We start from the raw sequence: 23,971 nt of genomic DNA, 5'->3' as shown, positions 1-23,971 counted from the left end.
TTACTGACTGAACCTTTAAAATTTTTTATTAACAATAAAACCCTAGTTTGTATGTTTTATTTATTACATTATTTTTTAAATGTCCATTACTCAGACTTACATAAAAAATGTACTATTTGCCTAAAAATCTCATAATCAGCATATAAATAACTTTTTCACATTTTTGGTATGTTGGAAAAGTTGGAAGTGGCACGCATAACTTTTTTTTTTTTCAGATAGTGACACTCTTCCCAAAAAAGGTTGGCCACCCCTGCATTAAATTGTTACGAAATTACTGCAAACCTAAAAAGAAGACTAAAGAAATAAAAACAGTACAAGAAAATACATCAACTGCACCATGTATTTTATTTATCACAAAAATACATGACAAATATTTAAAAGTCACTGAGTTTCGACATGCACAATCTACAAATGTGGCATAATACATGTATGAACGTCTAACATTGTAACTTATGACTAGAATAATCTTGGCTCTATCCAAATAAAATTAAATACTACAATAAAAAACAGTTTCATGGCATAGGCAAAGATCAAGCAGATCTACTTTTACAAGCAATAATTCACAAAACTTCTACCACACACACACATTAAGTACATTTCTCATTGATAATATTTAAGCAAGCATTGAGGTATTAAACAGTACTCGACATATTTTCTATACATTTCTTACCAATAAAATTTTCTCCTTGATAACATTTAAGAAATCGCTGAAGTGTTAATTAGGACACATTTTCATGTCATCACATAACTAATACAAATCTGTACATCACACAAATAATTCTAAATGTACGGTTTAGAAGAAATTTTTACCACAATCATATGCAGAGGTTTTATCTTTTCCCTAAAATTGTTATCTTATTTCTTATTAATGAATTTAAATACACAAAGAATAAAAGTAAAACAAATATTTAAATCTTAAACTATAAAGCTTTCATTACATGAATAAACAGAATTATTTAGATAACTGCTTAAGCATGTCCATCATGTTTGTACATTTGAAATAAGTCACTAACTTTCAGAGGGAAGTATACAAACTACAAATAATGTACTATATAAGCAAACTGCATTAAAATGGGATAATGATATTAATGATTTTGCAAACTAATATTTTGAAAATGCACATATTGTGACATTTCACATGAACACACATTAGACATTGTTATTTAAATTTAATAATTCACACATATCAGCCAACCTCACAAGTTCCGTATTGCACAAAATGCTATTTTTAGCAAAGATCAATACTAGCTTTTTTAGTAGATATACTGATTAGGTGGCACAACAGTAGAACTCTAAAAAAATGTCTTTGAAATTAGGCCAAATTAGAAAATATTAAGCTAATTCAAACTACATTCTTAACATGTTCACTGCCAAAGCTGAAATGGTGAGTCCCTTTACAGGTGCCAAGATCCTATTTGTGTTTTTATGCTTTTATGTTGTTTTATTATTTAAATATACATATGACAGATCCCTTTTAGCAGTAAATAAATTTCTATATGTATACTCGTAGTTGGCATGAAATAATACTTTTGCTCCCTGTGCTGACTACTAAATAACACATAAATAGGTAATTAATACTCACCCATTCTGCACATTTACGCAAAACGTCTACATGATAAGTTATTTTCTATTAATTTTGCAAGTCATTGAACAAGAATTTGACCAGATCACTACACGATCTCCCAAGTGAAATAAATTATCCGCTTTAGTTTGCAAAATGCATTGTTTATTTCTTTCCTCCACACCAAATAACTAAATGTTGCAAGCATTTGCTACGGAAACGTTTATACTTGGCGATTTAGGTATGGCGATCAATAACAAGTTAGCTAAGTAGCTGGTAAGTAAACTCAGTTTGCTAACTACGAGTATTCTCATAGATGGCAGTAAATATGTTAAAATATCTGTAACCTTTTCATACTAAAACGAAAGTCAATCTTCAGATTCTCTTTTACCGTTAATGGTAACATGTTTTCAACTTTCTCCTCAAGAGTTTCAAATACTGAATAAAATTTCAAATACCTTTGTCATATATAAAGTGTTTAAGTCGGTATTATATTGGTAAAAAATCGCAGAATATAATTATGCCACAGAATTACAAATACTAACTATAATAAATCTCTACAACCCTACCAAAAAATATGCAGCTGAAATACTAGCCTATTACTATACACCAACCACTGAAAATTGACACATATTCATTTTTCTTCATGCATTTTTTCAAAAGTCAAAAATTTGAAGCTCAGATTAAACCACTGAAACAGCAATGTACAGATATAGCACTAGTTGAGCAAGGAAATAACCCTTTTGGTAAATTCGTTTTCTAAATAGTTATCAAAACTAATTTGCTGACATTCCTGGAAAAGAAAACTGCAAAAACTTCTTAAAACAGGCACACAGATGTTTTGATGGAAAGTAAATTATTTCCTCACACACCAAAGAATACAGCATGATAGTATTTTCTAAATACATAATTTTTTGGCACTGGTCTTTGCAATAATTTTAGTGAAAAAAATTGACAGCAATTAAAGTTTTCAATTTAATACTTAACAGAAATAATAGTACCTTCCTATTATTATGACCAGATTCAGAAATATGAATGTATTTATATGAGTGCATGTGTATACACATACATACATGTCCAAATCCGGTCATGATAATAGAAAAGTACCAAAAGAATGAAAAAATATCAAAACTTCTGGAATGTTTTTCGAATGCTCACATTACCATACATATATTATACTATATTCAATTACTAACTTTTGAAAAGAATTACACTAGCATATTGGCCCACATAAAGTTTTTTTTTTCTGGGGGAGGGAAGGGGAAATACAGCCTAATATTTAAAAAATGTATTAAGATATTTAATCTCTCCTTCCTTATCTTTCATACTAAAAAATAAATAAATAAAAATAATTACAAACTAACACATATTTTTTAATAGTTAAATTTAAAAAAACAATGGAACCTGATCTTTTGCTAATTTAACTTCTGAAATAATTTTATGGTAAACAATCATGGGATGCCGACTAGTTTAACAATCAATCCTTAAGCAATCCAGCTATTTTTCTGTTATTGGGATCAAATTAAAAAATGTATGTATGTATGTGCGTTTACATGTGTATACTCTTACATACATACACACACACACACACACACATTTCTGAATCAGGTCCTAATAACAGAAAAGCACAGAAATTTAAAATATAGAACAGATATATTTAAAATGAGCTACTCAACAAAGTAATGCCAGATGGCAGATGGTACAAAAAAACTTGCTGTGATATAATTACATCATAAATTAATGCCATGTACAGTTATGCTGTTATTTAATAAAGATAAAAGCTTAATTTTTCAAGACACAGCATGTTTCCCTCACACACACACCGGACTGTGCACACAAGACTTGCAACAAAAATTGCTATCAAATGGATTTGCAACATTCTCCCCTTTAACAGGACATGAAATCTGTGAAACAGAAAAAATGAACACTTCAAATAGTTCACTTCCTTTAAGTTTTGTATTGTTATTTTTTAAAAACTTATTTACTTAGTTTAAACTTAAGATATCGAGTCAATTTCATTTTGTTTTCTTGTAAAACACTTTCGACACCCCAAGCTCATAATGAGAGATCATCTTATAATTATTTTCTCCCTTTAGAAAACAACTTTATCCACGCAAAGCTTACATGTGAGAGCATTTTATATTTGGGCCAATATGAGGACAAAATATGAAAATTATTTTAAACATTGTTACTATAATAAAAAAATGCATTTTAAAATTTAAAACCCAAATGATTTTTTAAAATAGCTTTTCAATGAGCATCATACAGTATTTTAAACACAGTAAGAGTTAACAGACCTTCAAAGGCATTAAGTTTATAAAAAAATACCTTCATTCAAACAAATATAATTCTTTCAAGTAAATTACACTAACTCTTTGCAAAATCAGTAAAATGGACATGCTGTTAAGTATTAAATAGACACCAACAGATAATTTTGGTGATATCTAACAGATCTTAAATGAGTCAAAAATATATTAACAGAAACATTACAGCCTTTGGTCATCATTTTATCCACTTTAAATTAAATAATAAACATAACATTTACTGCTCTTTCTTTTTGAATCACAATATAAAATACAGGCACATAATCATAAACTTAAAGAGTATTTCAGATAAGAATGAGAAAATTACATTATTTAAATGTTTAATATTACAACTGCTTATAAAATAGCACCTGATTTAATGAAAACTATTAAAAGCATAACAGTACATTTTTATAATGGGCGTTTCTATCTGCCAAATTGCTCAAAAAGTGAAGATATCACATCTTCATCAAATTACAGATCTGGAATTCCCAAAATGATGGCTCATAAATCCAAAACAGATCAACAAATTTTTGCAAAGAAATCTGACTTCAAATCTATAAGTACTGATTCCATTCAAAAGTATGTTCAAACTCATCAAAAATGAAGAATCGCATTTAATCCTAATCCCACTATTTGAACAACGAAAAAAATGACTGTGTCAAAGTAGAATAACAGCTCAACGTATCCCCAAGATTACAGATATCAAAAGGTTTTGGAGCATTATTAAAAGCAAATGCTTCAAAATGAAAGGAATCTGATGTGGATATCATGGCTTCACTGTATGGTCTATTAAACTGTAAAAATTTTTTGTTGTACTTCAGTTAAACTTATTTTCTTTAATTATTCTAATTTAATGAACCAATCCCTCACGGCAAGTTGAAAATACAGCAAATTTTAAAATTAAATATCTTGCTCAATTTTTGTCATATAGATGACAAACCTCTTGTATTTTTTTTTTTTTTTTTTTAATTTTTTTAAACATAAGGATATAAAGGTTTTCCAAATATGTATATAGGAACGGGAAGATTGCAGTAATAGTTAAATTTTGTTATTTGTACAAAATTAATTATTTTTAAATTTGACATAGCCAAAATATGAATATTTTCATCATTTAAAAGACTTATAGAGACTTTTAAAGACTGGAAGTATATAAATATGACCAACAAATGCAAAAATATAGGCCGGGTCATTTTAAGCAAAGTAAGACGTATGGTTGTGTATATACACTGGGTACTGCCAACTGCAATAAAAAAGAGAGGTGCATAAGTAGAAGTTGTAATAGTTGCATACACAACATTTTAACATTCTATGGCTAAACATTTTTACGTTATGTAAGATACATACATCCAAAAAGATATCATGAAAAAATTTATTCTGAATCTGTTTTACAATCCATTTTGGAATAAAGAGTCCCTTAGATACTTATAGTCAAAATGGATATTTCTTTTGAAATATGATACCAAACATTTTTCTCTATTACCATACTTCCTTAATACAAGGAAATAAGAACAAAAGAAAGAAATGAAGCCTCAACACTAGACTCATTTAAATAGAATTTAACTTCAATAATAAAAGTTTACTACAATTTCAAATTTTAAGAGAACTTACTGAAAGCCAATTTATAAAACATTCGTTAAGACACTGCTCCCAAACTGACTGGTCGCATACAAAGACATTCCAATTATGAATTTGTTTCATATAAAGTGTTAAAATTCAAGATTCTGAAAATTCTGGCCTGTCAGTTGTTTTCAGATAATGCATGTGGCCCATGAACAACCACAGTTTGAGGCCACTGAACTAAGACATGCAAAACCTAACAAACCTTCAAACAAAAAATAGGATAAAAACAATTTAAATGTTCACACTGAAAAGAACTAATTATACAGTATTACGATTAAATTTTTCAGTTTTACACAGTGCTGTGTTAAAAAGATCTCAAATCTCATTCTTATCTGGAACACTCCTTCTGTTATTAATAAACTGGCATTTTTTCATATCTTGTAGCCAAATAAAAGAAAACATTATTTAATGCCTTATAATCACATACACTTAAATATAATAAACAATAATAAAATGAGATTATTTTTATTAATGCAGGTAAAATTAGATATCTTTGTCTAACTTGTCTGCCTGGAACATTTGCTTTAAACATTCACAATGCTTATAGCTCTTGCATAATTATAACATGCATAAATATGGAATACAAAAATTGCATAGGAAATTAGCTGCATAAATTATCTTAAAAAATTTCCTCCAATATCCTTCATTTCTTAAATAATATTTTTAATACATTGCAGAATTAATCATGTTTTTTAGAATAAAATTTCTCCAACAAAATGTAAAGGCACTGATTCAAATAATGGATTAAAAGAAAAAAAGGTACTTTCCCATTATGTATCTGCCAGGGCAATATGTAAGAAGAAAATAGAAAAGTACCATGTCCATGTGCATAATGGAAAACTGCCATGTATGCACGACTTATAAACTATTCTTACAACCAGAAACAATTTACCATTAAAAACCCCCCACTAAAATGTATAGCAGGTGCACAATGAAAAAATACAAAAAGGGGAAGGGGAATTACGTTCGACTTACAGTGCTTCATATTATCTGTAAATTTAATTGAAAAATATGATAAATTCATTAAAATGTATCTGGTATCTGTGTCAATCAATATAATAATTAATTGCGAATGAATAACATATTAAATTGCAACTTTTCATGAAAAATATATTAAAACTTACAACAAGATACCTTACTTGTTTCTTAAGAAGAAACAACAATAAATGCTAAAAATTCAAAATATGACATAAATTCTGAATAAAATGCTGCATAAAATTACTTCTTAAAATACTAACTTATTTACACACTATAATTTGTCTCACAATATTACTAATGACTTCACCTTCTAATATGTTTTAAAGCTCCCAAAAGTTTTCAACAAATTTTGACAATTACATTAAAAAAAATAAGTTTAAAAAATATAAAAATTCAAAACTTAGTACATATTTTCTGTAAAAAAAGCTTAAAAAACACCTTTTTAAAAACAAACTATTAAAATAAATAAAACAGACAAATGTATAACTTCAGAATACAACCGGAAATAATTACATAAGAAATACACATGACTCTGCCTATAATAATATAAAAAGTAGAACACTATAAAAATGCAGTATAACTCAATAATATGCAAAATTAATGCATTTGCAAATGGATAAAATGCATTTTGTCAAAACAGTGTGCTCTTACACAACATTAAAATATAAGGATATTTTTTATTTCTGCCTGTTAGACTAAGAAAACTAGCACCATTACTAAGTCTTATGATGATGAAATGCTTAAAGATGGTGGCAACTACGGTTCTGAGATTTTTAAATGATAATCTGCCAAGTTCTGAAAATTAACATAATGTACAGTATTTATTAAAAGGTACCTGCTCGAGTTCATGTTGTATAATTATAAATTTACTTAAACATTTTTTCTTTTTGTAACAATATAAATTTTGTATACCAAGATTACAAAATATTATTTCTGTAATAAACTTGATTAAAAATATATCAGGTATATAGTAATCATCCACCCCCAAAGGAAAAAAACTTTTGAATATGAGATGCATCTTATACACTAGCAAATACACTACCTAAAACAAATTTGCGATTTTTGATGACACAAAAATAAACATAAAAGAATAACAAATACTGTGTTTTCTCTCGTGCATATGACACTTTTTTCTCCACAAAAAAAACAAATGATAATCAGGGGTGTGGCTTTAAATGCCTAAATTAAAGGAAAAAAACTCAGGATGTGGCTTGTGCATGAGCACGATTTATACACATGAGAATATGGTAGCTTGTGCAACTTATAAACGCATTAAATGCTCAACAATATTAAAAAATATTAAGTATTAAATGTCTAAATACTCTTGCAGAAAGTTCTCTTAAGCAACTTCCATTAATTATAGTATAAATATCTGAACTTTCACATTAGCTTTGAAATTAAGCACACTGTTACTTAAAATTTTTTATGACTACCATCATTTTTAATCATACCTAAAATACTTTTTGCTTGTATAAAACTGACACTAAAAGGAAATATAATAGTAAATTTATTAAAATATTTCTATCATTTTTAGACTAGTTTCACTTTTGAGAAAGATATTTTTGTTCATGGTTCTATTAAACAAAAAATATACACTTTTTTAATTGAAAAATGTTTTTCATATGTTGATACAATTTATTTTTTTCCTTAATATAATATTTTAAAACAGCATAAAAAAAAAGCTGGTCCCTTTAATACTAGACTTTAAACACAAGATGTCAAATCTTAAGAAATTACATGATCATAGTATACAAATAAATAATTTACAAACTAAAAATTCACATTTATTTTTTAAATATGAAAAATTTTCTCCATTATTCATATTTTTTATTACAATTTGTTATATCGTTCGAATTTAATAATCTCTTAGCTGTAATTCTGTTTGTTTTCTTTAATTACATTTGAATAAGAAGAAAGGCATAGTGAATCATCAAAATTATTTAATCATGTAAAAGACAATCAGTTTTTTAAAAAATGGCTTTTGAAATGATCCTTAAAAATTATATTTCTCATTTTTTTAATTATCAAAATATAATAAAAATCAACATATGAATAAATTCAAATCTTTACTAAATGATATATAAATTTAATTGAGAAAAGAGAGAAACAAAAAGAAAATTAAACTAATCTTAAAGCAGAAAGAAAGCAACTATATTTTTCAGATGTTCATTCAATTGAGAATACTATATTTTCTGCACATCTGCTGGAAACTAATGCCAATAATAGCCTACAAAATGCAGCATAATATTATGCAATTTTTAAACAAAAAATACCATCAAAAGTACATTATTATCAAACAAAATTTAAAAATAAACAATAAATCTATAAAATGAGTAAAAATAAAAAGCAAAGTTTGTAGTAATATAAGTCCAAATAAATTCAATATAATTTTGTACATCTGCATTTCCTTACAGGCTCTTAAAAAAGGTGGAATGATTTTTCGAAGTACAAAGCTTCAAATTACAATTTTTATTCAATTAATAATTATTATCTCCAGGAACTGGTGGCAATTCTCGTTTTTGTACATATCCTCCAGATCCTGGTGCATTTCTTGGTCGAAAACTCGAACGCAAGGTTTGTGAGCCAGTTACATGCGAATCACGTATCACTGGATTCACAAACCCATGAGCACTTCCACCAAAGGTAGAAAATCGAGAACTAGGCAGTGAGATGTTGCGCATCAAACACGGCTGAAAGTGAGAACCAGCCATACAATCTTGGCTTATCTCTGAAGTATAAGCAGATCTGGACAACCCATTTTTATTCAGAGCATTGAATGAATTTTCCACCATAACTACTCCGTATGGTGAACATTCTGACTTGGGGCCAGGACCAACTTCCTCATAAAGGGAATCTGGTGATGGAGGAGAGCAGACTTCATAGATATTCTCAGACTGTAATGAACGTGATGAAGTGTGCCACTGCCGTTTACCATCAGAGTCCTTCAACTTTTCCATACTCGGCGAAGGACTTGGGAGAGAACTAGGAGCAAGTTCTGTGTGAGGAAGAACATTTCTCGGGAATATCCAACAAACTGCTGAAACAAAGTACTTTATTTAGTTATATGTTATTGCCAGCGCAAGAAAGCCAACATTCTATAGAACAGTGGTCTCAAACTCAAATAGCACACAGGGCGCAGAAAGCAGCTGATGTGCTGCATGCGTGACCTGAAAGCAGTTGAGTAGCCAGATGTTTTAAAACTAAATTTCAAATAAGTAAACTACATTTTAACTTAATTTCGCTTACTCAATTTTATCAAAACACATGTATACAAATAATAACAATAATAATGCGACAGAAAAAATTCAAATTTATCGTGTGTATTTTTTTATCTGTAACAAATTTCTGTTGGTTACATTTTGCAATTCAAATAATTAGCTAAATATTAAATTCTGGGATTAAAATTTATTTCAAATAATTCTAATATGTTGAATCAATGACTAAATAATTTATTTTTAACATGAAAAAAAAAATAAAGAAATAAATAAAAGCTTACCAAATTTTCACAGAAAACTTACTCGGTGGAACAAAACTTGAGAATAAATACTGACAACCTATTCTCTTTCCTTAATATATTAAATTTTTTATTCATTTGCAGGAAAAATACATATGATCGTATGTAAATAAGTATTTGATACCTGATGGTGCTTCAAGTTTGGTAACATTTATACCCTTAAAGAAAAATTGCTGGAAAATATGTTCATCTTGGATCATAGGCCAATTAGGCCTTTTCATTAGACTTGTTAATTTTCAAGCAATACTGACTCAAGTACCAACTCATTGGGGGGGGTGAGGATATTACCAAAATATAAATGTTTTACAAACTTTTGGCTAGCAAATAAAGTTACTGATTGCAGCAACATACCGACTACCGAACTGAAAAGCCTGGGTCTGAATCTTGGAAAAGGAATGGATATTCTAAAGGTAAACTGTCTTTGTGGCAAGAGGGCACTCTACATACATAGTGAACAAAAAATCCTTTTATATGGTTTGGTGTTAGTGGAAGAGGGTTAGGAAACCCTCAGACCTGACCAAACAGTGTACTCTCTCTGAAAATTGGGGAGGAATTGACAGGCACATACTAAATAACAGTTGCAAAAACTGCACTCCATTCTATAATATTATTCATGGGCTTATTCTGAATATGTCAGACAAATGAGATACAACAACAACATATGTACCCTTGGCTATGAGCCAGCACTAGCTTGGAACTGAACTGGAAAGTAATGACTGCTGAAATATTTACTAGCGCTTTTCTATTTTCCTGATAAACACTTATTTCAATTCACTGGCTAATGAATTTATGCTATATTGAAATTTACGAATAGTGTATAAAAATAAATACATAACTGAAATTTGTTGGTAGCCTGCATGCTGCCCTTGAGTTTGAGTCCACTTCTATAGGCTACTTAAGACATTTCACAGAAAGCACTGGCAAAGTATGAAATACCATAGGTACCAAGCTTTGTACATGAAAAAACACATTTCTAGGAGGTACAATGGCACCATTTGAAAGAAACTCAAAATTGATTAAAATTTGCTTCATAATACATAATTCAGTATATTCAACTATTAATATTACAATTATGATGTTAAATATATTAATTATTTGTACTTTTTCTGACAATTTTATATAAAGCAAATTCAGAAAATGTAGGGAAGGACAGCTTCTGTTTATTAAAGACTAAAACTCACTTTATAATGCATGATTCAAGTTATTAAACTAATACAATTCTGACTAAAAATATATTCGTATTTAGTTTGGTATTCTATTTGATATTTAATAACATCTATTAGAGATATTATATCTAATAGACACAATATTAATCTATAACTAATAGATTTGATCTACTAATAGATTTAATATCTATATGATAATCTCATTTCTTTCACTATTTTCACTTTTAAAATTTTCTTACTCTTTCACACTGACAAAATTTCTGAGTAGGGAAGAAGTTTCTTTTTATCCAAGTACTTTTAAAAATGACAAAAATAAAATTAGTAATTAATAAATAAAAAATTAGCATGGATAAACTTAGTAATACACCATGTACTGTAGTAAGATAAAATTAAATACAAATATTAACTGGTTATATCTTGCTTGAATCTTCATATAAAAATATACAAATGTCTACAGCAGATTAATACAACTCTGGTCAAATGAAATTTAATAAGAAAAATACAATTCAGTTTAAATAAAATTTAATAAGAAAAATTATTCTGAAAATCATTAAAGGAATGTTGGTATCAATCATTAAGTGTGGATCTCATGGCATGTGTAAAAGGGGGGATCTATGCCAAGAAAGCGATCCCTCATCCTTTGCTTTCTTGACACAACCCAGCCGTGGAGACAGCATGATCAATTAAGCCATCAATAACCTCTTTTCATTTTTGACTCATTCTACGAAGTTGAAAATACATGTCGGGACAAATCTATTTTGGGAGTAATGGTTCAGGCCATAATAAACCCTGACAAGCATGTGCCATTGCTAACAGCTAAAAACAAATTTCAAATCAGCAAGTCTCTTTTGGAGCAAATGGTAACGTAGTTAACAGTAATTAAAATGAATGCAAATTTATAGTTATTAAATCACTTAGTTTCTTAATTAATAATAAAATAAATTTTAGAGAAAAATTAACTTTCTTACACTTCGACAAAAAGTAAAAAACTAACATGAGGAAGCTAAGAATATTTACTATTAGGCAGTGGCAACACTTTTTTAAAAAAACCGCTGAGTTCTTTTACTAAATTTGAAAGACAAGTATCTCATGCTTTGTTGTGTAGCAACAGACTTCTTTTATATTGCAGAGTTTTCTAATTAAATTTGAAACATGAATAAACAAACAAAAGCAAAATTTCAACTTTGAGGTGCATATGTTCATATGAAGAACTAAATGCTCAAAATATAATGGCTATAGGTGCTCCTGTTTTTCTACAATGCAATTAAATTCAAAAGACACCATAAGTGGCAACATAGTTCTTTTATATCACTTTTAAAAGCAACAAAGCTTTCGAACTAGGGCCGGGACAAGGCTGAGGCACTTGCCTCAGGTGAACAAATAGAAGGGACACCAAATTAGCTATTCAATCAAAAATTCAGAAATTTATTTTTAAAACTTATGATTTTTAATTTTAAATTTCAGAATACATCAATAAATATTAAAAGAACAATCCAGCTAAAAAAAGAAAAAGAAAAACTAATAGCATTAATTTATTTTCAAAAGACATGAGCTTTCACCACAATAGTGGATATAATACTTTCTAACATTAAAATTTGTTATTGAAAGTAGCTTTAAGGAACTAATTACACTTTGTGTAACGAATTGTACAGACCAAACCTTCATAAAAAATATTATACTGCTGACATTAGTTGTTCTTTGCTGTCTCTCATTAGTTTGACTTAAGGTCTTTACTTGGTCATGACAAACTTGCCAAAGTCCACTAACTGAACATAGACGGCAACATAACTGCTGAGTTTTGCAATTTTATAAACGCCTTTTGGAACTGCATCCTACTACACTTCTCAAAAGCGAAATTGAAACACCAAGAAAGAATGTGCGTAACGTTATGCAAACTGCAGGAGCGAGAGTTGTGAGGTGGATATACAAATGATAAAAGTTGCTCACACATTGGTTCATGTGGTACGCATATGCAGGCTATAATGGTTAGCCACTTTCTCTTCTCATGAACAGCATCCGGACATTGGAGACTTTAGAAGAAGCACAGAAAATGCCTCTGAGACGTCAGCGAGCTCAATACCATCAGTTGACGACCAGGGAACACTACCGTATTATCGAACTCCACGAGCTTGGTTTGTTGCTACGCACAATAGCCGTCCGTGTTGGGCACAATGTGAGTACCATCCAACGTTGGGTCACACGATGGATTCAGGAAGGTGGTATGTACATGCATGTTGAAGAGTAAGTCGTGCACACACCACTTACTCTTCATAGGTGCAAGTCAGAACGCACAGACTGGCATATTCGGCGGTCAACTACTGGAGACCCTTTCTCCACATCACATGACATACAAAGCCTCCAGGAGTAGGTGGGTCTTTGTCCACCCAAACTATTTGCAACAGATTGCATGAAGTGCACTTACGTTCACAGGTACCAGCCACAGCGGTACCATTGACGGCTGAACACAAGAGTAGACGCCTGGTAAAGTGTCAGCGCCATAGTGCATGGACCATCGTAGGGCATCGAGTTCTGTTCATGGATGAATCTCGTTTCTGTCTGTGGAAGAATAACAGCCGCTGGCCGGGTGACCCAGACGACTCAACGAAACAGCCCATTTCGGCGAGCGGCACACCGGTCCGGCACCAAGCATGCCCCTGGTACACATTAATGGCAGTTTGACAGCGGACGCTACGTCACGCAAGTTGTGAAGCCTGTTGTTCTGCTCTGGTTAGGGCGCACCTAACACAGTATTCCAGCAAGACTATGGTAAGCTGCATGTCACACGACATACTCTTAACAGCCTGATCAGATTTGACATCCTACCCTGGCCAGCAACCTCTCAAAATCTGAATCCCATCAAACACCTGTGGTATGTCTTTGGACATGACATTAACCAAGGACCATGGCCACAAACACTGGATGATGTGTGTACAGCAGTTGATGTGGCTTGGCAAAGGTTACCTGAGGCAGCCATCAATGAACTCATCGATAGCATGCCTTGCCGGATTGCGGCTTGTATCGCTGCCCAAGGTGGGCACACTAGATACTGAATAAATTGGTTTATAATGATTTTATGTGTCTGGTTTTTTAATCATTTGCATATCCATCTCACAACTCTCGATCCTGCTTTTGCATGACACTACGAGCACTCTTTCTTGATGTTGCAATTTCACTTTTGAGTAGTGTACTTAATATTATTTGCCATTTTCCAAAAAGCCTATTTTTAATGTTTTCTATTTCAGACTTGTTAATCATTATATATGTTTCACTTTGTAGAATATACAAAGTTATAAATAAATATTACTGTATTTTCACTTGAAATAGTTACCTTTAATGAGCATAAAATATATATAAATATATTGATATTTGTTCTATATGTATGATTATATGTATATATATATATGCAGAAACTTACCATGTGGCACAAATGCTTGACACCTTTAAAATAAAAAAATAAATAAATGGAGCATGAAAATAACATTTTAGACAAATGCATTCATCATAATACACAAAAGTATAAATACACCAAAATGCAACTCATTAAGTACTATGCAAAGTAGATACTAATGTTTAAAAGAAAAGAAATAATTACATTATTCTTTAAATATATAAAATGAGTTTCACAATATGAGTCTAAGTAAGATGATACAAGATATGAAACATGCTTTGTATTCTAATTAACCCTCCACATTCAAGTTCTGCGATTCGAGCAGGATTTTCAATTTCAATCCATTATTACCGTACGCATGCTAATTTCATTTTTTTTTTTTTATTATTATTTTCTTACACTTTTATACTGAGAAAATTTTAAGTAGTGAAGCAAAGTTTTTATTGACTTTAGACATAAATAAATAATAACAAAATTAATAAACAAAAATTAATAAATAAAAATTGAAAATAATATACATTTACACGATAATAAATTTAGTAACACATTGCATATTGATGCAAGACAATATTAAATATGAATATAACTGATTAAATATTCCTTGAATCTTCATATAAAATCTACAAATGTTTCCAAATTAAGAAAACTTGGATGAATGAAGTTTAATAATAAGAATTTAATAGAAAATTAAGACACAGATCGATAAAATGCAATTAAAAAAATTTAATAGAAAAACTATTCTGAAAATCCTTAGAGATGAGCAATGGAATTTTTCGAATTTAATTGGCATTAATTCAATAAATTTCACTTATTACTGGGAAATACTTTCTGTTTCTTAAATGATAGAAATTAAAAACCAAGAGATTCAGTGATTTACTGGGGGACTGACAAATGTGATGAAAAAACAGGAGAGTTAGCAGTCATAAGGATCCATTTCACTGTAGAGAATTTGCGAATAAGCTTTAAATCTGTTCAACAAAAATGTTCCAGTGATGCTAGCATGGGGTATATTCTCGCAGTTGAAAGATATTTTGCCAACCATATACCACCAAAATTTCTTGAAAAGTTTTAGCAGCGAAAAAATTAAATTTATCAAAAAAATTAAATTTATCAAAAAAATTAGTTTAGTTAAAAATTAAATTTATCAAAAAATAAAAATATCACAAGCGTTTTTTTAACTTGCAAATAATGCCTGATAAAACCACATGCCATATTGTATATATTTTGAAGCCACAAAAAGGAACTAAAATTCTCAATAAAGATGTGAATAGCAATAAATGTAACCAGAGAAAATATAAAAAGATCGTCCTGTATTCAGAACCGGAAAGTAAGAAAATCAGTATGAAAGTACAAAACTGTATGCAAGACAGTTAAAAATTACTGATTTATAGAATATTTATTAGGCTAAAAAAACTGCTTATTAAAGAAAGAATTACATTGATGAAAATACAAAATGAGTTTTATGATTTGAATGCAAGTAAGAATTAAGAGTGATTCGGGATACCAAATTTGCTCTGTATCCTACCTGATAAACTACTCCACGCTCTGAACAATAAGGTGAATACAACTGTTAGGCACTGTACATTTACATTTTAATTTTTTATTTTGAAAAAGATTTTATTCTAAACTAATTTTTTCAGAATATCTACCATCCCTCGGTTTGATATATTTCATGATTATATAATTATGATCACACCTAATTTTAAGAAACAACTAATTTTTATTTTAATTATTATTTCTTAAACAAGTCGGTAACTTCACTGAAGAACGCAAGATGCTTACCTAAAAATTAAACTAAATAATAAAAGTTATGAATAAAACTTAACATGATTAAACAAACTTGTGCTGAAAAAATCAACAAGAATTATTTTGAAATACAATAAATATTCTTAATCATTAAAAATGCATTAGAAAGAAAATACATACAAATATTTTAAAATTAATCTTACTTTTTGATCTTTAGAAGAAGCACAATCAGTGTTATTATTACGAAAATGATCCCAACAACAAAGGTTGCAGCAACAGGCAGTAAAGATGCATCCGTGACTTCTAAATATATAAATTTATTTGTAATAAAATCACTTATTAAAAGCTATGTACATATAAAACAGCACATTTACTAATTTTTAGATAATAGTATGTGTATTCAAGAAAGTGCAATAGTTTTTTACAATTTCTATTTATTAATAAACAGAAATGAAAACCTGAAAATAATTGATGTATAGAATATGAAACAAAATTATTAAACTTAATTGGAACCAACTGGCAACAGACCTTGAAATTCATAATTTTAATTAAAGACATCTCTGCTTCAAGGATATGCTTCGCACCATTTTGCGTCACTCTTTCTCTGCATTTTCAGACTTAGGATTAAACGAAGACTTTCTGAGCTATAAATGCAACTGCAGTAATTACATATCACTTTTTGGAAGTGGAGTTTGCCTTTGGCAAAATGGTTCAAATTGTACATTCCTATCTTTGCTCAAGATGCAAAATCATTCATTACAGAAATACATTTTTTAGTTCTCACCGTTAATTCATCCATGCCTTTCACAGTTTAACGAGTAAATTCTTGAACTTCATCATTAGTTTTTTAATAGCCCATTCTATAGCCTAATGGCCTTTAGCAGCATTTGAGGATAATGTGAGCAGGACTCAGAACAGAAAAGCTAGTTCACAAAACTTTTTTCCCTTGAAACAGGAAGTGAGGGGTGATGACATAGTTATGTTTGACACTGACTGCAAAAATGCAATTCACAACAAAGAAATAAACATTTTACATTTGGGAAAAAAAAAAAAAAAAAAAAAACAGCTTTAAATTAGAAAAGATGTTATTACTGTAAGCATTTATACATTAAAAAAAGTTAATAATTAACTTTTTAAATGTTAAATTTATTAATTTAAAAATAATAGATAAAATACGCTACATTTTCTTAAATGCAGTAGGTTCCCCCCTATGCATTTATTATTCAATCACGAAGGAAAAAACTATGGCATTGATTATCTTTCCTTCATCTGCATACTCAGTGAGAGAATTCTATTACTGTTTCCAAGATAACTATAATAATAGTGTTTTAAAGTTGGGGAGGGGGTGAACTCCTTAGTCTGGCACAGCTTTGAGAATATATATGTCAATTTTTTTTTTTTTTTTCTGCAGCTAAAGAAGAGAAAGTTATGTTTGACCTCTTAAAATCGGTAGTTTTATTCAAAATTTAATCTAATCTAAGATTGCCTTTTTGACCTTATTCTAAATTTTATATTTAGCATATTTTCTCTTCAGATTTGATATAATAACAGATATTTTAAAAATAACTGTCTAAATTATACTCACATTTATACACATATATTACATTTAAATAAATACAAGATCGTTGCCTTAAGAGTTTGACGAAACAACTTTGCTCACAGCATCTAAAAAGAATTGCTCAATCTTTCAAAAGAGGGACAAAGGAGGAAGATCTTTCTTATGTGAAATTACGTTGATGTTTTATACTATTATAAATTACTTAAAATGCCGAGCTACTCCCTTTTTTTTTAATTATCAATTCATTTTTGCTTATTTTTACAGTTAGGAAATTCAACAATATTTATATCACCATTTGTCAGATCCATTTTAACTTGAGTTGGATTGCACTGGATATGTCATACCCACCCCCTCCGTTTTTTTGCTATTTCTCTCCAACTTTTTTTTTAAAAAATGGGTGATTCTTCTTGTAGCTGCCCCCAATGTCATAATCTTAGAAGGGAAGAATAGGGGAAAGAGTTCTAATAATAGATATTTTGAAACGCCACTCCAGAGTATGTCACATCCAGCACGAGCATTTCTGTTACAATTCTGAACACTGGTAGATGCAATGAAATTGTTCTCTCATTATGGTACGTTTTTGAAGTTATGATGAAGAAATGTGACATTTAAGAAATTTACTTGATACCATTTCTTCGGATGAAGAAAGTCTTAAGGTAATGAGTTTTCCGATAATGAAAAGGCAGATGATAAAGAAATTTACAGTGAACACGAATCTTCGACTGAAATAGAATCTGACTTAGAGAGCGATCTTTCTGATTAAAATGAAAGTGACTAGTTTATAAGAAAGGATAATATAACAAATAATTTGATAAAAATTAGTGCAATGTACTAATATTTTTATTCGCTCGATTAAAGAGCACTTTTCTCGAGATATGCAAATGATCTGAAATTAAAGCATTTATTGAATTATTATATCTCCATTGGTTTGCACAAATTATCTCATATATATATATATACACGAGATCTTTGGACAACAGATGGTACTGGAACTGAAATATTTCATGCAACTACGTCATCAACACATTTTTATTTTTTATTGAGATGCCTTCACTTTGATGATGCACAAACCCGCCAGAGCAGGAAAGAATTCAACAATTACATTCAACAATACATTATTTTTCTGAAGTGTTTGTAGAAAATTGCCAAAAATTGTACAATGTGGGAGAATATGTCACAATAGACAAAAAACTGGAACCTTTCAGAGGTCGATGCACATTTCGGCAATATACGCAAAAAAAAAAAAAAAAAAATTCCAAATACGGAATCAAAATTTTTGCGCTGGTCAATTATAGAGCCGTCTATGTTGTGGATGAAATGGCTGCAACGTATTCAATGGTTAAAAGAAAAAAAAAAAAATCGTTGACCTATGGCTATTTTTTATTCCATGTTGAATGTTGCTGTAATAAATACACATATAATTTTGTTATCAACAAAGAAACCTCCTACTAGGCATCGAACCCGACCTTCATTTCTAAAAACACTGGTATTTCAACTAAAAGAAAATACAAAGTCAACAAGCAATGCTCCCACTAAAGCCTAAAGTAAAAGTAGGCAACAATGAGGTCGATATACCTCCTGCTAAGAAGGTAAAGATGACATAATAAAAGATGTGCTACATGCGGGGCCAAAAAAGACAGAAAAACTAAGTTTATCTGTGAAAAATAAGAAAAACATGTATGCATGGCATGCATTTGCCAGAAATGTGCAAATGAAAGGTAAAATTTTTAAAATTATGTTTTCTCTTCTCTGTTTTCATTCTTTTATATTTTGTGCAGATTTAATGGTAAAAGAGAGGAAGAAACCGCCCTGGTTATATCAAACCCAGCGCCGGCAATCCCATTCGTTTGTTTTGCGCGAGTAATGCCAGGTTAAAATCATTTGTATCTGATTTATTATTCCTATCACAATTTTCTTTATCGGCCTCAAAATGAATTTTCTTCAAATTTAATTTCATGTAGTCTTTCAAAAGCACTCTGCACTATTTTTCTTAGCACAGTATCAGATTTTAACAGTATCTTTTGCGGCAATCCAAGCAAATGACTTTTCCTGTCATCTTCACAACTGCTACACAGAAAATGTTTGCTGATAATTTTTGCGTTCTTCACTAATACGTAGAATCCTGTCTTTGATGCATGTATGAATTTTTTTCGCCAAAAACAATTTGTCCTTTGGAAAAATATGAAAAACGATATCACTACCTTTCTCATTTCCATGAATTTTATGGCACTTCACAACATAAGAAGATGTATTACATAAACCATACTTTACGACATTGGTCTCAAACTTACATTGAACACAGGTCAATGAACAATTTGAAAGTAGTTGACATGCAATAATTACTTAAAAAATTATTTTATTTTGCTAACTATTTGTAAAAACATATTAAAAATAACAGAGCAAAATATCAAATACTTATATTTTCTCTGAAATCTAAAAGTTGGTAGCTGCAAGAAATTTCTGTTGGTCGCAATTTGGAATTCAAACAGAAAGCTAAATTTTAAAATTTTCAAATTGGCATTTATTCAACTAATTGTAATATACTGACCTACTATGTAACTTACTTTAAACTAAAAAGAAATATATGAAAGCTTCCCATGAGGGACAAAACTTGAAAATAAATAATGGCAACCTTTTTTCTTTCTTTTATACGGGGGATATTACAAAAAAATTCATAGAAGAGAATTTTTTTTTAATGTATGACAATCTTTATTTAATAATTCAAATATATATTTTAAATTGCTGAAAGTATGTTTGCTTTTCCTATGTTGATATTGTTTACTAAAGTCACTATAAATGTGGGTAGTTTGTGAATCTTTCTAAAAAGGAATGCATAAAAACCACCAACTTGCACATGCTAATTGGTTTTTCACAGTACTTTTCCGTTTTGCCGGCGCAAGCAATTAAAATCGCCAGTAATGGTACAACCAGTGCCAAACAAAATATCCTCGCTGGTAACATTTTACTTTAACTTTCACATTTTAAAAACGAGTCACAGCCATTTCTTATCAGATTGATTGTTTCTTTCAATACTGGCATACAATTACATAGAATTTTTACCAGATAGTTCAATTTTATGCAAGGCCATTCACGAGTGGTAATTAAGTCAATTAGAATGCAATCACACCACTCACCTGATGATGAACATATAGAAAAGGCAAAGTCAAGAGTTCAATTCATCAATTCTAATGAGAATGCACTAGCAAAGTAAAGCACTGCGGTTTTACAAAATTTTTGAGCAAGCTATTCGTACGAATTGAAATAATTCTTGCATTTAAACTTGTATTCCAAATTAAGATTTAACTTGAAATTAATGTAGATAACTTCTGAGAGAATTAGATTTTTGTAGCATAGTTTACGGGAGATGAGATCACTTGGGGTCATGTGATATGAACTGGCGAATCAGGATGTTGTACAATGAAAGCATAGTAAATTCTTAAATTAATGTCTTTATTTATTGGCTTTTTTACAAAATTTTAAACAACATAAAAATGCTTATACCTTCAAAATAGAAAATTCTTAGAACATTTGTCAACATTTTTTATGTGTATACTATGTGTTTTCGCCAATAATGTCTGCCTGGCGAGATTTGCGCCGGCGAAACGGAAAAGTACCTTTTTTACATTTTTACCTGTAAAAAACTGCCAAACTGTGCCAAGATGGTTGCGATAGTATATAAGTACCAAAGATTATAGTCCTGGTTTGATGAATAAGGGCTTTGTGAAGGCTTTCCTACCACAGGCACATCATTACAAAATGTAAGATTTTGAGTTTGTAGTGTCATAATTTTATACTGAATGTTGACTTCAAAGTGTTCATTGGCGTAAGATATTTAATCTGATCCTAGAAGTCTGGAGGCCTAAGATGACAGTTCCAAGATTCTAAATTTAATTACGATAATTTACTTTCAAATTTGAGTTTTCTTTTATAACAAAGATTTTTATGGCTTCTTTTATAACAAAGATTTTGTTTCTCAAAAATATTATGGTGGGGTAATGTAAAATTATGTCTATTAAATTTCTGAAACATAACTTGATTATATAAGTTATTCATCTTAACTTGAATTTAAATTTTTGTACATTTATTTTTTTTCAGAATGCACTCACTATAAAGAATTTTATGACTATAAAAAGTGAATACAAATTAATTTTTTATATATACAATGCTAAAAGACCTTGTATTGTATGAGGTTTGGTTTATATGATTACGGCAAAACCTTGAGGGCTATCTGCCTAAGGAGAAGGATGCCTTTGTGGAAGACTTTCTTTTGGAAACTTTCTCGTATATACATTACACATGAGAAAACCATAAAAATGCCTGTGCAACCAACCCACTCCCAAGATTCAAACCTCAGACCAAACTACCAGTGTTCAGCGACTTGGCCGCTGGTGCCTCCTTGATGGAGCAACAGAGATTTTTAAGATTTAAGCATTCCACAGTATACAATGGAAAGGACTGTCTTCTCCCACATGAAAAAAAAGCATGGATACTAGAATCAAAGACTAAGACGATACTGAGATGCATATTTTTATTACAAAGGACTGACTCATGATGAATCTGTCCCTGGAAATCAACTGGTTCCTGGTTCTGGAACTTTTCACATAAAAGTACTTGTATAGCTCTTCTCATTATGACATAGCACTTAACACTTCAAACTATAAAGAATGTTAAACACAAGGCATTAGTAAAAGCCTCAAATGCGCAAGCTCGCACAGCGATCTTTCAATACTCTGAGCTAAACTGAAAACTGATGTCCTCTCCAGTTTCCTCCATCCATCGAGAAATTTCCAGTACTTCTGGCTTTTTGAAATTACTGGAAGGCACACACAATTACATTTACATAGGGATCCCACCAAAATGTCACCAATTATAGCCAAGTTTGGCATCTTTTGGTGATTTCTTGCCAAATTTGGCAACAAAAATTAGTTGCCAGCTTGGCACTATCTCAGCAATTTGACGAGATAGCCACTTACCTCAATGTTAAATGAACTTAACCCAGTAATCCTGTTTTTCCAATGATGCTTCTCACTTTTAGGTCTTTCATATTACATTATACAGGAGATACTATAATTTACACATAAAACAAAATTCATAATGGTACTAAATAAAAGACTATAATTAACAAACGAAACTTGTACTACATACGCATAGGTTTCATTTCAACTTCAGATAATAAACTGCAAACATTGCAGCTGCCAGATAATATAGCCTTATCTTGAAAGTTTGCAGGCAGTGGGGGAGGAGGACCAATGTCCAATGGTGGGCTACAAATATCACACTCATTTCGGGGAAGCATTTCTTCAAGAATTTCGCTCCAACTTCCAGGGAAGGTGTCCATTATTTCATTCGATCACAATACACTACAGATGACACTGCCCTGAGAAAAATAACATTCAGTATCATAAAAAAACATAAAACTTCACTGCAAATAAATAACAATCTTTTAAATGACTTTAAATTTTATAATAAGTACACTAAAGGAAATATTTTTCATTCATATAAAAAAAATTTCAATTGAAAAAAAAAAAAAAAGATTTATCTTTATAAATTTATATATACAAAGAAGAAAGTGTGTTTGTTTGTCCTCTAATAACTCAATCACTACTGTAGCTATCATCACCAAACTTTCTACAATTCTTTTCCGAAAAGGTCCACGTCCACTTTTTCACAAAAGCTAAATTCAGAGATATTAATTAAAATCTCAGAAAAACAATAATTTTTGCTCTCATTCTTCTTAGTGGCAACAGTCTCACAAGCTGGGGATGAAAATCTGCTTTATTTCGAAAGTTGTTGCCACTGCTCGCCTTCAAATTCTAGAGTTTGTAAATAAAAAATTTCTAAGTTTTATAATGAAATAAAAATAGCATTGCCAAACATTAAATATATTATTCCCGATTCCAAAAATTCGTAGGAAGCATTTCGACTATTCCCATCTTCGTACGACTTTAACTGGCCGAAATATTAATCGAAAACTCTGAAAGCACTAATTTTTGCACTCATTTATCTGAGAGGCAACAGTCTAGTGCGTTGGAGGTTAAAATGCTTTATTTCGAAAAGTGTTGCAACTGCTCACTTTTAAATCGTAGAGTTTGTTAATAAAAAATTTGTGATTTTTACAAAATTTATACACATAA

At 30.1% G+C, this 23,971-nt stretch overlaps 1 protein-coding gene across 2 annotated transcripts in view; it reads right to left on the bottom strand.

The window, feature by feature from the left end:
• Positions 1-322: 322 nt before the first annotated feature.
• LOC118196624 (uncharacterized) overlaps positions 323-23,971 on the bottom strand; it is a 30,873-nt gene continuing 7,224 nt past the window's right edge. Inside the window, exons 2-5 of one of the 2 annotated variants that reach the window (XM_035368094.2) lie at positions 22,983-23,214; positions 16,483-16,582; positions 14,561-14,583; positions 323-9,502 (exon numbers count right to left, since the gene is read on the bottom strand). In XM_035368094.2, coding sequence (XP_035223985.1) covers positions 8,943-9,502; positions 14,561-14,583; positions 16,483-16,582; positions 22,983-23,175 — 876 coding nt within the window. In that variant the 5' untranslated portion in view covers positions 23,176-23,214 and the 3' untranslated portion in view covers positions 323-8,942. The remainder of the gene's footprint in view (positions 9,503-14,560; positions 14,584-16,482; positions 16,583-22,982; positions 23,215-23,971) is intronic. The other variant, XM_035368096.2, reaches the window with a different exon arrangement.

This window comes from Stegodyphus dumicola, chromosome 11 (genome assembly GCF_044657685.1).
Source record: "Stegodyphus dumicola isolate Sdum_Otavi_A_Nest chromosome 11, ASM4465768v1".
NCBI lineage: Eukaryota > Metazoa > Arthropoda > Arachnida > Araneae > Eresidae > Stegodyphus > Stegodyphus dumicola.
This window is presented reverse-complemented; position numbering and strand designations above follow the sequence as displayed.